This window comes from Triticum aestivum, chromosome 7D (assembly GCF_018294505.1).
Source record: "Triticum aestivum cultivar Chinese Spring chromosome 7D, IWGSC CS RefSeq v2.1, whole genome shotgun sequence".
Lineage (NCBI taxonomy): Eukaryota > Viridiplantae > Streptophyta > Magnoliopsida > Poales > Poaceae > Triticum > Triticum aestivum.
This window is the reverse complement of record NC_057814.1, coordinates 49,880,944-49,895,958: the sequence shown is the minus strand read 5'-3', so window position 1 is coordinate 49,895,958 and position 15,015 is coordinate 49,880,944. Positions and strand designations below refer to the sequence as shown.

At 41.6% G+C, this 15,015-nt stretch overlaps 1 protein-coding gene across 1 annotated transcript; it reads left to right on the top strand.

Annotated features, from left to right (window-relative positions):
- The first annotated feature begins 2,222 nt into the window (after positions 1-2,222).
- LOC123165958 (disease resistance protein RGA5-like) lies at positions 2,223-6,329 on the top strand. The gene is made up of 4 exons (XM_044583720.1): positions 2,223-3,058; positions 4,182-4,300; positions 4,571-6,162; positions 6,309-6,329. Exons 1-4 carry the CDS (start codon positions 2,223-2,225, stop codon positions 6,327-6,329), a joined length of 2,568 nt encoding a protein of 855 aa, XP_044439655.1.
- The last annotated feature ends 8,686 nt before the right edge of the window (positions 6,330-15,015 follow it).

Below are 15,015 nucleotides of genomic sequence, written 5' to 3'. Positions count from 1 at the left end.
GAGCTTGTCCATCTTTGTACCCGTCGTGAAGCGAACCTTGCAAGTTTTACACATCGCCCGCACAGCCGTTATCTCAATAGATTTCTCCTCCATGAGAGCTTGTCCATCTCTGTACCCGTCGTGAAGTGAACCTTGCAAGTTTCACACATCACCCGCAAGAGCCGTAATCTCAATAGATTTCTCCTCCATGAGAGCTTGTCCATCTCTGTACCCGTCGTGAAGCGAACCTTGCAAGTTTCACGCATCACCTGCAGAGCCGTAATCTCAATAGATTTCTCTTCCATGAGAGCTCATCCATCTCTCTGCCCAAGATCGATTCTCTAGACTATTTTCGTAATTATTATGTTGTTTGTTTTATTTTATTTGAGTTGCATCATGTCATCATGTTTTATTTTGAAATAAGGTTGTTTAAAACCCGCACTTGAATTTTATCAAATTGCCAACTCAAAACAAATTCAAATAAATAAATTGCATTTAATCTATTTTAATTGAGAAATTTCACATGGTGAATTCTCTTCTATACCTACTGGTAAAAGCTATTATAGCCCCAACAAATCACATAAAAAGGTTCCATTGTTTTTGTTAGCCTTCATCCATTTATTTCCCATGCTTAAATAGAAGAGAGACATGAGCAGACGCACGCAAACATTCGCGTCCGTACCCCTCGCCAGCGCCTGCCTCTAGCCTCGCCGGCTGCCCCACAGGTCTCCTCCCCTTAGACTCCTAAGTCTCCACGTTTGTTTTGCCTTGGCTGTTTGATTCTTGTGACTGGAGAACGTATATAAGTTGCTAGGATTCGATGTACTATAGCAGTGTGGGATTATTAGTTATAGATGAATTTCAGAAAAATTTAACACAATGGATCGATAGGCTGGACTGGACGGGCTGCATCAAATTGGTTTACTTGGGCCGTGCCCAGATGGACGATAAAGCCCAACAGGTAGCTTCTCTCGATCTGATTCGGTTCAAATCGATCGATTCAACTGACGTAAGAAACTTTTGGAGGACGGATCGAAAACAGAAGAAAATTTTAGGGAGGAAGAAGCGATAACCCTTATATATATATATCGCGCTATTCGTCATCCTGGATGAGGAATAATTATTCTTCACCCCCTCTCTCTATTTTGACATCAATGCACCGTATTTTTACGTTTCGTAAATTTTGTCTTATTTCATACATAAAAAGAGAACGTAAAAAATATGTACTCGCCGTAAAAAATATGTTATGTTACGTAAAATTACGAATGTAAAAACATAGTGTAAAACATACATAAAATGTTATTTTTCTGGTCTTATAATCTATATTTTTGTTTTTCTAATCAAATTTTACATATTGAATCAATATGCATGTAACTATTTATATTTTAAACGTAATTTATTTAGGAAGCAATAGTAAAAGTTATTCTGCGCTCTGCCCATCGAGCGCGCCCCTCTATGGTAGTGTGCATAGCTTGAGAACTTCAGAACAGATTGATTTGTTTTGAGATCTAATTTCTAAGAACGGATACGCTCGATCAGTCTTTTTCCCATGCGAAGCAACAATATGCTCGATTGTTTAACACCCTGTGTCACCTTCTGATTAGACACTAGCTACTCATGCCTATTTCTTTGGCGTGTCAGCTGATGCTCTTAGTGTGAACAGTAAGTAAAGACAACTGATTGTGCGTTTCTCTCCCCTGTCAGCAGCTGTTAGCTCATAGTATTATTTTGGGTAAAGGATCGCCGGCCTCGACGGTATTTTGGCAACTTGAACAAACACACAACGGTATGGAGACAAACCTTTCTCTTGTTACAAGTTTCTGACGGATTTTCGGGAGTTCTTTAGTTTAGGAAATCTTGGTGGATGCATATGTTTCGTTCGAAACGATGATGTTGTCCTTGGTCTTATCAGAAAATTAATCTTATAGTTGTCATCATGTGCAGATGTCACCTGTTGCTGTCATAACATAGGCCAGCTAGGCTGAAATAATCTTCACTATCTACCCATGCTGCATAAAATTAAGGAAAACAATCGAGCATTGGAATTATTTTTTATCATCCAACAATGCTCAAAAAGAGGGGTTGGTCCCTTAAAAGCAGCCAAGCATTAGGTCTGCCTTATGATTATCTCTTCATTTCCTTTCTTGTGCATCTCCCGAAATATACCGAGTAGTAGCCTCCATCCCAAAGAACTTGAGCTCATACACAACTTGAGCACCTGCTAGCACACGAAGGAGAAGACCATGTATGCGGTGGCAGAGGTCACTATGGGCTCCGTGATTAGGGAGCTTGGCAATTTGCTCCATGGCGAGTACAAGTTGTTCAAAGTAGCCAGGGACAATATCATGTTTCTTAAAGCTGAGCTCGGGAGCATGCACGTCTTCCTCAAGAAAATGTCAGACACGGAAGAGGAGCCCGATGAACAAACCAAGTGCTGGGTGGGCGAGGTGCGTGAGCTGTCCTACGATATTGAGGACAACGTCTATGATTTCTTGCTTCATTCTGAACATGAGTCCAACAACACCCCTCAGCATGGCTTTAGGGGATTCATTGATAAGTGCGTGAATTTGTTGAGTCACTTCAGTTCAAAAATTTCGTTTGGTCATCATCATGAGACCATATACGAGTTTCAAGGCCTCAAGAGACGTGTTGTGGAGGCAAGCGAGCGACGCACAAGGTACAAGCTTGATGGCGCTGTCTCGAAGCCAACGAACAAAACAATAGATCTTCGCCTTCTAGCACTCTATGCAGAGGCGGCGGCCCTTGTTGGTATCGAGGGGCCAAAGGGGGAACTAATTCAGTTGATGATGGATGAAAAAAGTGTGTCTGCAGGCCAGCTGAAGGTGCTAGTGGGATTTGGAGGTCTTGGTAAGACTACACTTGCAAATCAGATATATCGCCAACTAGAGACCCAGTTCGAGTCTCGAGCTTTTATCTCTGTATCCCAAAAGCCAAATATAAGGAAAATTTTGAGACATATACTTTCTCAAGTTGGTTATGCCTGGAAGGATACCAACAAGGAAATATGGGATGAGGATAAATTGATTAGGACAGTCCAACAATGTCTTAAAAACAAGAGGTACGCCTATTTGAAGATGACCCCACTCCAGAGTAATTTATCATGTCTGGTGTATTTTCTATTAATTCCTTTTTACTGAATATTTTAGCTAGGTAGTATGCTGTTGCCGAAATTCCTACAGGCCGGTGCTGTTCTTACAAGCTTACATAATCCCTGCTTAAGATCAATTGGGATGGTCATTTCATTAATGCAACAAATTAAGCCATCAAAGTTCCTTGAAGAGGCCAGATGAACTTTGTTTTCACTTCAATTAGTTGATTTTTGGAAACTTTGTTTTCACTAGAGGCCAGACAAAACTAAATAAGAAACAGTTTGCAAATTGGACGTGGAGTATCTCGTCCCGACCACAAATGCTCCCACATGAACAGTAAAAATCAAAAAATGAGTAAAAAGTTCAAAAATTCTGATTTTTATTTTGTGGTAAACTTTGGGAAATGTTTTATATGCTTGCAAAATTTCATCACGAAATGACATTCGTGGAAGTCATGGCAAAAAATAAAAAACGATGCTCCAAAAATGCTAGTTTTGAAAATATTTTGGACTGCTGATTTGTTTTTTTCGCCATGACTTCCACAAATGTCATTTCGTGCTGAATTTTGTATGCATGCGAAACATTTGTCAAAGTTTACCACAAAAAATATTCAGAATTTTTTGAACTTTTTTACTTTTATTTTATTTTACTGTTCATGAGAGAGCATTTGAGCTCGGGAGCAGAATAAATATTAGTAGTTTCTCAAATAAACACCTCGGTTTTTCCAATTCAGTGTTAACAACTTACATGGGTACTTCCAAGGCAGCTTGGCATAAAATCCAATGTTATCAACTTACATAGGTTCTTCAGTGTTAACGATTTAGATGGTCTATCCTTTGTTTTATTTTAGCTAGGTACTCATGGGCTCTTCTGACATCACGAAGGCTGAACTAACGTGCATAGTCTTATGCGGATTTATCCGAAACACACATGAACATTCAAAGTTTCTTAATCTTTTTGACGTTTGGCCTTTCAAAATTAATTTCAAGAACTAGTGGACGCTTTCATAAATATCGTAATTTTTTTTGAGGAATAATATATATTTACCTTTGCATGACACTCATTATACTTTCGTATGGAATTGTTTGGCAGATACTTTATTGTTATCGATGACATATGGGATGAAATCACATGGAACATTATCAGATGCGCTCTTCCAGAAACCATGAAAGGTAGCAGAGTAATAACAACCACAAGAATTGATACTGTTGGTATGCTGTGCTGCTCCAATCACTCTGAGTATGTTTATAGGATGAAGCCACTAAGCAAACAAGAGTCAAGACAGTTATTTTTCAAGAGAATATTTGGTTCAGAAGATGTTTGTCCTCCTTTTCTGGAAGAAGTTTCAGATAAAATTTTAAAAAGATGCGGTGGCTTGCCACTCGCAATTATTACTATATCTAGCCTTTTGGCTAGTCAACGAAGCAAACTGAAGGAGCAGTGGGAGCATGTACTGAATTCTCTGGGCTCCAACTTGGAAGTGCATCCCACCTTGGAAGGAATGAGACAAATACTAAGCCTTAGCTACAAAAACCTTCCACATTATTTGAAGCCATGCATGTTATATATGGGTATATATCCAGAGGATTACACAATAGAGAAGAGTGATTTGGTTAGGCAATGGGTAGCCCAAGATTTTATAAGTAAAGCCCACGGGCGAGATCCGGAGGATGTTGCAGAGGGCTATTTTGATGAGCTTGTCAACCGCAGCATTGTTCAAGCCGTAGATACAAATTCTGGTGAAGAGGTGTTGTCTTGTAGAATACATGATATGATGCTTGATCTTATTATACACAAGTGCAGAGAAGAGAACTTTATCACCACAATAGACGATTTACATGATATGGCTGGATTGCATGATAGGGTCCGCCGACTCTCACTCAATTTGGATGGTGTAATAGATGACACGGTCTTGGGAACCATCCATCTCTCACAAGTAAGAATTCTAGCAAGATTTGGTACCTCAGCATACAAACCTTCTTTATCACAGTTCAAGCACCTCCGGGTATTAACTCTTGAGTTTGCAAGAGCAAACCATGGACCTGTGCTACTTGACCTCACTGGAATTTGCCATTTGTTCCAATTGCGTTATCTAAAAGTTTTTGCTACTTTATTAGTGCTACCAGATAAAATTCGGGGATTACAACAATTGGAGACATTGGAATTAGGAGCTTTGACAAACTACGTTGTTCAAGTTTCACTTCCACCAGATGTTGTTCATTTGCGCCGGTTGTTGCATTTGACTATTCCTTATGGGACCCGTTTTCCCGAAGGGATTGGAAACTTGACAAGGATACGTACTCTGAGATACTTTGATTTGTCATGGAACTCAATAGACAGCATCAGAGATCTTGGGGGTTTGACCAATTTGAGGGATCTTAGTATTAACTATACCAAATTTAACAGTGTGGCAGATGCAAGTAAAATACGTATGGATGCTTTGAGCTATGCCCTTGAAAAACTTTGCAGCCCCAAATCTTCTTCGTGCTGCCTTCTTCGGAGACTCCATATGATGTGCAAGTTACCAAGGGTTCCCAACTCGATCGGAGAGCTCCGTAACCTCCACCACCTTGAAATTGAGGTTATAGAGGTGCTGGAGGATGATGTCAGAATCCTTGCACGACTGCACTCACTTATCCACCTGAAACTGCACATCTTCGGAACTCCTAAACAGGTCACCATCTTTGGAATGGGATTCCCTGTTCTCAAGTGTTTTAGCATCACGTGCACCAATATATCATTCCTGACCTTCGAGGAAGGGGCAATGTCCAAGCTCCAACGGTTGGGGATAAATTTCAACGCACATGGATGTGAGCAGCTGGGTGCTCCACCTGTCGGCATCCAGCAACTGGCAGGTCTCAAGGAAGTCGCTGTACATATTGGGGGCTGCCAGGTAGAGGAATCTGACAAAAATGCTGCAGAGTCTGCTTTAGGAAATGCCATTGCCGTGCACCCAGGTGGACCTTCAGCTAACATCAAGTGCACAAACTCGTGGTTTTGTTTCGAAGACTTTGGACTGGAGGATATCAAGATTTTGAGGAATTTAACTAAACCACTTGAAGGCCAAATGCCGGTATGTATGCACACTTCTACCAGAAATGAGGCAAAAAATGATAATTTTAACACCCATTGTTCGTCTGTTCATCAATTTCTCCCTCATTATTACATGCATATAGTGTGTCTAGGCCATGCTTAAATGTGAGACCTTTATTTTTGCAGATCCCACAGGAATCCATGTGAAATTCCTCTGTTTCAAAATATGGCATTGGCCAGAGTTTGTCGGGTTGTCATCAACAGGATTTCTGCACCAAGCAGAGCCGACCAAGCGATTATCTTGGATTGCCACGCCAATTCTTGCTTCACGTGTGTTACGGATGAACACTGCAGATACATCCACATGCTTAGTCGTTGCAAGATTCGTCGTTCGCTCCATTGATTTACCATTCTCTCTCTGAAGAACCTGCTTTCTACCAGCAGAGACCTATAAAAAGTGACCATGTTTCGTGTATATTTTACTTTGGCCTGATCTTCCCTGATGTTTACTACAGTGCCATGTGCACATATTTATACAGAGTGCTTTCTTTTAATTAATCATATGTATATGGGAGGAACGCGCATCATAGTATCATTATGCTACAACGTGCTAAACTAAGCCTTCTACACTAGTATAAAAAATACACCCGCTGGCCCTGATGGCCTGAACCATGTTGTTGTGGAGACTTAGCCCTATAAATTGAATTTTCCTTTTGTGTGTGCGCGGTACACATAGTCATAGTATTTGCACCAAAAATTTCCAAGGCTATTTGTCATAGCATGACGTACGTCCATAGAAAAAGAAACTAACTTCCTTCACAAACTTTTGATATGAAAATGGTACATTCTAAATATTGCTATCTGAATCTAATCTCAGGTGTTCTGTTCTTGCATGCCCTGAGCTTTCAAGATTTGCACCTGCCCTGATCTTGCAAGGACATTAATTTAGGGAAAATTTTGTTTTTGCCAATAATTTTTGCCCACTTCACTTATGCCACTCTAGAATTCGACATCTCATTTTGCCACTCTTGGATTTTGACTATATATCACAAATACCATTCTGTTACACATCTGTCCAGTTGACCACGAAAAGACCTGTTAGTATTTGCAAAAATGACATTAGTTGCCCCTACTGACTTGTGGGGCTATTTGTAAGTGACCCATACACAAAAACTCTACACACCTCAAGTAAAAGAAAAATTTACACACACGAGCAACCAGACACCAGTCCCCATCCAGAGAATGACATAGCCATATCCATCCATGCAAAAAATGTGCCCACCATGACTGATAAGAAACAATGGCCAGTGGTCGATGTTGGGTTCAAATTGCACCCTCCTGTGTTGAAAAAGGCTGCTGGTAGACCTAGGACACAAAGGATAAAGTCAGCCTTTGAGAGCATATCCAAGAGAAGACACAAGTGCAAATAATGCAAAGAATTTGGGCATATGCTCAAGACATGTCCACTACTTCATCCTGAACGCAAGCGAAACAGGTAATTGCTAGCAAAGAATTGTATATGTGCATGTGAACCTGCTGTTTGGATTTTAGGTGGTCCATATACTTGTGAACCTTGCTGAGTTAAATCTGCTGACCTAGAATTGTACATATACTTGTGAACCTGCTGTAATAATCCATCATCTAATCTAAATGCAAAGAAATGTATAGTCTAACTTAATTCTCTATCTGAAAACTGATAGGAAAAGAAAAAATATTGAACCACAAGACATAGAGGACATAGAAGCCAATGACATAGATGCTGAAACTATGGGCACTAGCAGGTAAACATTCTTGTTTTGCTTCAAACTATCCATAATGGTCCAATTTTCCTATTGTCAATTTGCATCTCAACACTTACTTTCATTCATTCTCAGTTCTAAAAACAAGAAAAAAGGAGGTGGTAAAAGGGCAAAGCCTAGTCCAGATCCTGAAGCATCTAAGAAGACTTCTCCTACACATGATAGTCCAGCAAAGAACACAAGAAGTAAACAATGTCCTCCGTCGAAGAGCACAAGAAGCAAAAAGAAGTTGTGAACCTTCCTGTGCAACTACATGTTATTGTGTGGAGCACTATGCATATGGAACCTTGCTGTGTAGTTGTGTAGCTGATGCTACTGCATGCTATTTTGTGGAGCATCATGCATATGTGAACCTTGATGCGTAGCTGATGCAACTACATGTTATTTTGTGGAGCACCATGCCTTGTTGTGTAATATGTTCAGCTTGTCATGTGGCTAGACCTTACTGAACTATGTTCAACTTGTGTGGAGCTTGTCTTTTGGGTGGTCCATATGCATGTAAACCTTGCTGTTTGGATAAGATTGGTGGATTTGTACTCCTATGAAGTAATTTGTTGATATTTAGAATGTCTTAACCTCTTTACTATGCTACTGGTTGTGATGTTATTATTGTGCTTACTTCTGGTCAAAATAATGTATTTATGTGTAATTATGTGTATTCTTATATTTTCAAATAGGTCATGCCAAAATTTGTAACACATCATCTATATAGTGAATTTAGATGTTACTCTAATGGCAAAAGTAATATTTGGCAAAAACAAGAGTGGCAAAAGCAAAACAAATAATCGAGGGCAATATGGTCTTTTTCCTGCTCTGTTTGGTCAAAACGTCCATTGACCTAACATAATGGCTTTTGTGATATATTGTCGCAAACTAAGAGTGGCAAAACTGAGATGTCAAATTCTAGAGTGGCATAAGTGAAGTGGGCAAAAACTAGAGTGGCAAAAACAAAGTGTTCCCATTAATTTACCTCGTGATCTCACCTCCCTTGTGAAGGTGAAGCCATCCAGCTCTCCACCAGTTGTGTCAAGGTCACAACCGACTCCCCGCCAGGGAGCAGCGCCTCCTTGCCCAGCCGCATGGCTGCCAAGGTCCGCTCTCGGAGCACCCTCCCGCCGTCAGACTCCATCATCCACCTCACCTTGGACGCCACTTCGTCGGCCTGGACCACCTCCTTGTCATACCCTTCCACCGCCACGGCCAGCCCAGCTCTTTCCCCAGGAACACTCTGTTAACCCGTTGCTCCGCGTAGAGTGGCCAGGCCAGCATGGGCACGCCAACCATGACCGTCTCTAGCACGGAGTTCCACCCGCAGTGCGTCACGAAGGCACCCACCGCGTTATGCGCCAGCACATCACGCTGCGGTGCCCACGACTTGACGACGAGACCCGTGCCCTTGGTCCGCTCTAGGAAGCCCTCGGGGAGGAGAGCGTCGAGGTCCGGCTCCGGCAACTTGTCCAGCTTCTTCGCAGGGTCGTCGATGTCCCTGGGCGGGCTCCGCACAACCCACAAGAACCTTTTGCCACTCGCCTCCAGGCCAACGGCCAGCTCTCTGGTCTGATTTGCGCTGAATAGGCTGCGGCTGCCGAAGCATAGGAACACCACGCTGGCCATCGGCTGTGTGTCTAGCCATGCGAGGCACTCTCGTTCATGTTTCACGCCCACCTCCTCCGCCTTGATCAATGGGCCGATGTAGTAGACAGGAGGTGTCGGGAGGTGTGCAGAGCCCGGCAGTGATGGCGTCCACGGCACGTGGCTCGAGCGAGCGGAAGGTGTTGGCGATGATGCCCTGGGAGCGGCAGAGGTAGGGGGAGACCCTCAAGAAAGCTCTGTACGCGCGTCGTCATGATCCATGAGCGGCTTGAAGCAGTGCGTTGCCGGAAACGAGGGGATTCCCGAAATGAGCCTGGTAATGACCGGTGTACTTGTACCAGGCATGGTATCCCCACTCCTTCGGTCAATGCTTTTTTTTGGCGAATACGCAAAGCTTGTGTATCTTTTCATTGATAGAAGAAAAACACAAAAGTACATAGGCGTGGACATGGGACCCGGAGCAGAATGACACAGGATGCTAAGCCTGAACAGAAGAAAAGACCACAGCTAAACCACCAAGCCTGACCCAAGTAGAGGGGCAAGCCGAACCGACCAAACATCAAACATCTCTAGATCCAACACCGGGGACGCCGCGAGCAAGCAAGATGGCGCCTTCCAGAAGGGGAGCGATGTCGTGACGCCGCCGCCATCCGATCCAAAGAACCGGACCAAGGGTTTCCTCCGTTGCTTGGAGAGGGGCACGGATAGAGGCCATGATAGCGCCTTCAGGGAGGGAAACGACACCCGCGGGTGCCGCCGCTGCCAGCATCGGCAAGCCGAGCAGGGATTTCACCCTGGCCTAATTCCGAGCGATCCCATTGCCGCAGATCAGGGTCCGGAGATGAGGAAGTCGCTTGAGAGGGTGGGTGGGGTTGCGCCTTCGGTCAATACTGAGGGTTAGTTCTTTTGGCAGCTTAGAAAATAAGCCGTTGCTATAAGCCAGGGTATAGGTACATGAGCAGCGTGGCCAGCAATTTTTGCCATGCTGTAAGACGCAGACCTTGCCAAGCTGCAAGATTGAAGCATGGCTTGCCCTGGCATCTAACTTGTACTAGCACATTCCTTTGGCAAGGACCCGTTAACCAAGCCGGCGACTGGTTGTGTGACCGGCGCAACATCCAAGCCCTCGAGATATGTGATAGTAGTATTGCCCATCAAGTAAGTACTTCCTGGTTTTTAAAGGTCCTTTTTGTTTCCTTAATTGGTTGTCACATTACAATTTAGAGCTGCCTTGTGTTCTTGAATGCGCAGCTTGAATGCATCTTGAGTTAACATCCATGTCTTGTTTGTATGGAGAATGTCGCTCTCCTGCATACTCCGCCCTTTAATGTTCAAGTGGGATGAAAAATATGGGCCCTGGTGTGTTTGTTGATTGGAGTTATCTGATATCATTTTATTTTTGTATCTGTGTTGAAATAGGAACTGTTCTTCACTTCAAACATGCATGTACGTGTAACTACAATCAAACAATCTTCTCTAAGTCTAGCACTTGGATATTATCTCAAACCTAAACCTTCATCTGACAAATGCAAGTTTCTAATTAAATGCTGCACTATGAAATGTTTTATCGAAATACTGAATTTTTATATTTGTAATGAATAATACTTCTCCACTATATATCAGGATACTTTCTGATTGTTTTGGTAACAATCCTAGCCTAACAAGTCTGCCTTCGCTTAGAGGACCATCTAGGACCCGTTCTGGTGGCCTTTGTCCTAGTTGGGAACAATGTCATTTCTATTCGGGCGTGTTAATACTGCAAGACTCGCAAATTAATATGAAATCTTTTTGTTTCTCTGATGCACTAACAATAGGGAGTCAAATTATATTATCTTAAATTATCATGGGAAAATCACATCACATTCCATGTTAGCTATGCATTCTAATTATAGAAATACCGAGATACCTATTATAGCTAGATGAACACATAACAAGTCCCTCATCAACGCGCGGGGTATCATCTAGTAGTTTTAAAGTATGTGAACATTTTTAAATTTGTGAAGCTTTTTCTAAATTCATAACATTTTTAAACCCACAAATATTTTAAAATTTGTGAAAAAAATTAAATTTAAGAATTTGCAATATTTTTTAAATCCATGAACACTTGTGAATATTTTCAAATTAAAAAAAGATATCCACTTTTTTCTAAGCTAGTAGTGGAGCGACCTAGAAAATACTAAGGGAGCGAGCAAAGCACGGAGCTGAGCTAAGTCAGCAAGAGCTTCGTGTTGACCCATATGACACTACTACCAAAACAGCTATAGCCAATATGGACACTAATAGCGCATTGTACATGTGGTGCGCCATTACTAAATACTAATGGCACACCATGTGTTGGTGCGCCATTACTGTGCAAATACTAATGGCGCACCACATCCACGGTGCGCCATTAGTAAAAATTAAATTAATTTTTTTTCAAAACTACTAATGGCGCACCGTGGGATGGTGCGCCATTAGTAGTTCAACTAATGTCGCACCACTCCCACGGTGCGCCATTAGTAATTATGTTTAAAAAAATTCAATTTTTTTATTTTTATTTTTGAAACTACTAATGGCGCACCGTGAGAGTGGTGCGCCATTACTAGTGCGCCATTAGTAACTTGGCCACCACTTCCACCGAATGCACCCCCTGACCGCCTTTTCAGCTTTAAAAAAAATAAAAAAAGATGGAAATGTCAAAAAATAAGTTTCCCATGTGATATGTGGTCTAGTTATTGTGAAAATTTACAAACATGAGTTTCGACTTTATTTGCAAAATCTCTCGAGAATTTGTAAAATGGCATAACTTTTGCATACGAACTCGGATGAAAAAGTTTTTTATATGAAAAATCATCTACTCGAAAAGTTACATCCGCTCGAAAAGTTACATCCGAATTTAACAGGGGAACCCCGTTAAACATTTTCAAAATCCTCAAAAACCTAACAGAAAAAAGATACGGGGCTTTTAAGATCTGGAGAGGCAAAAAAACTCAAAAAAATTCAAACTTACTAATGGCGCACCTGCCCATGGTGCGCCATTACTATCTTCCCGCCTTCAAAATTCAAAATAAGTCAAAACAATAAAAAAAAAGTTACTAATGGCGCACCTGCCCGTGGTGCGCCATTAGTATCTTCCCGCCTTCAAAATTCAAAATAAATCAAAAAAATTAAAAAAAAGTTAGTAATGGCGCACCTGCCCACGGTGCGCCATTACTATGCCGTATATATATATATATGGCTGGGCGTGGTCCTCTCCTCCTTACCTCTTCCTTCTTCTCCTCCACTCCATCTCCTCCTCTCCTCCACTCCATCTTTCCTTCTCTCCTCCACCATACTACCCTCCTCTCCGGCGACCTCCTCCTCCTCTCCGGCGACCTCCTCCTCCCTCCTCTCCTCCCCTCCCCTCCCCTCACGGTTTCTCCTCCCTCCTCTCCGGTGAGCTCCTCCTCCCTCCTCTCCGGTGAGCTCCTCCTCCCTCCTCTCCTCCCATCCCCTCATGGTTTCTCCTTCCTCCTCTCCGATGCTCCGGTGAACTCCTCTCCGGCGACCTCCTCCTCCTCTCCGGCGATGTAGGCGAGCGCCTCTCTGGTGACCTCCTCCTCCTCCTCTCCGGCGAACTCCTCTCCGGCAAAAGAACACGGCAAAAGAACGTACAAGATCCAAAAACAGGAACAAAATTTGAAATAATATCGTGCAAAAAAAGAGCAAAAAAATCGCGATCCAGATCCAAATTCAAAATTCAAAAATAGCAATGGCGCACGGTGGGGGTTAGACGGTGCGCCACTACTATTTTCCCGCCTTCAAAATTAAAAAATACTAATGGCGCACTGTGGCCTATACTAATGGCGCACCAGTGGCCTATACTAATGGCGCACCGTGGCCTATACTAATGGCGCTGGTGCGCCATTAGTATACCAGATACTAATGGCGCACCACTGATGCGCCATTAGTAAAAAATACTAGTGGCGTGGTACTAGTGGCGCACCAGTAGTGCGCCATTAGTAGGCAAAACTGGTGCGCCATTAGTAGGCCTTTTCCTAGTAGTGTGAGCATCATAGTAGCAATTCCACGGTTTGGGCGTGGCATAGGAGCTCTCAAGAGGCTTACACAACAATCACCGGCTGATACCGAGGCTAAAACATAGAAGGGCACCATAACCACACACCAAAAAGTTCCACTCTGCTCCGAGAACAAATACCGCCTTCAACATTAACTCAACACGATATACGAATGAATAAAAACACCGCCATTGCGGAATTAACACGGATAAAAATAGAAACGAAACAATCAATTGTAATTATGTACTAGAGACAAAATTGTTAATCCCACGAGTGAAGAACGGCGTGCCGAAGCATGCATTAGCCTCTAGTTTATTAGATGTGGTCTCGGTAGCAAACATAATGTAGACTCTAGAAACAAAATTTTAAAATGTTCATCAATTTTATAAATTTCGTGACTTCTAATATATATCAGAATATAAAAGATACACCAAATTTACAAATATGTTTATGAACTGAAAAATAAAACAGAAAAAGGGATAGTTTTTATTTAAAGAGCAAAAAACTGGACGAATTAGTTGCAAACAACCCGAAGAAATGGAAAGGAAACATAAAATAAAAATGGAACAAAGATCAATGAAAAACATTGAAAATCTGTATATTAAAAAAATGACCGTCACGTGAGATACCAGTAAAGATAATGTATACTGAAGAAAATTACAAAAAAAAAAACAAAACAAAAACAGTTCAATGCGGAGCGGATGGAAGATAATCGGCCCAACGACCAGACGATGCCAAAAGTGTGCGGTTTTTATGAAAAGAGAACTCTTCTTCTCTATAAGAAATGAATATGTAATACCAATTGTGCAATGTTCGTCGGAAAATGCTATTTTTTGTGCACCGTCAGTAAATGTAGGGAGATCGGACATCCCTTGCTTTTTAATGCGCCATCTCGTTTCTCATGTTTTCTTTCTTTCTCTCGCCCACCAGTTTACTCGGATTGTCTTTATGGTTTTCCATCTTGAGTTGGTTTCTATACGAGGTTTCTTGGTTTTTTTTGTTGGATTTTTAAAAACATGAGTTTCTTTTTTATTTCTTCTAGTTTTCTTTAATTTCTTTTTCATTTTTTTCTTTCTTTCAAAGATGTTCACCAAATTTAAAAAGCTTTCACGATTTGCAAGAATATTCATGACACTTGAAAAAAATGCTCATGATTTAAAAAATATTTCAATCTTCCAAAAATTGTTAACATTTCTTATAAAATACTCACAATTTTCAAAACTGTTTACTCTAAAAAATGTTCTTGTATTAAGAAATACTAGTTGTTTTTTCATTACGATGGAACGCCCATATTATTTTTCTCTTTTTAAGCACTTTTTCTGGTCAAGGAAATATGCAAAATACATTTTCATTTTTGAACAACCATATACTTTTTATCCTCTTTTTGGGAAATAGAAATAAGAAGATGCATAATATTTTGGACGGAGAAAGAATAGTTGGTGTGGTGGATGATGAGATCAAGAA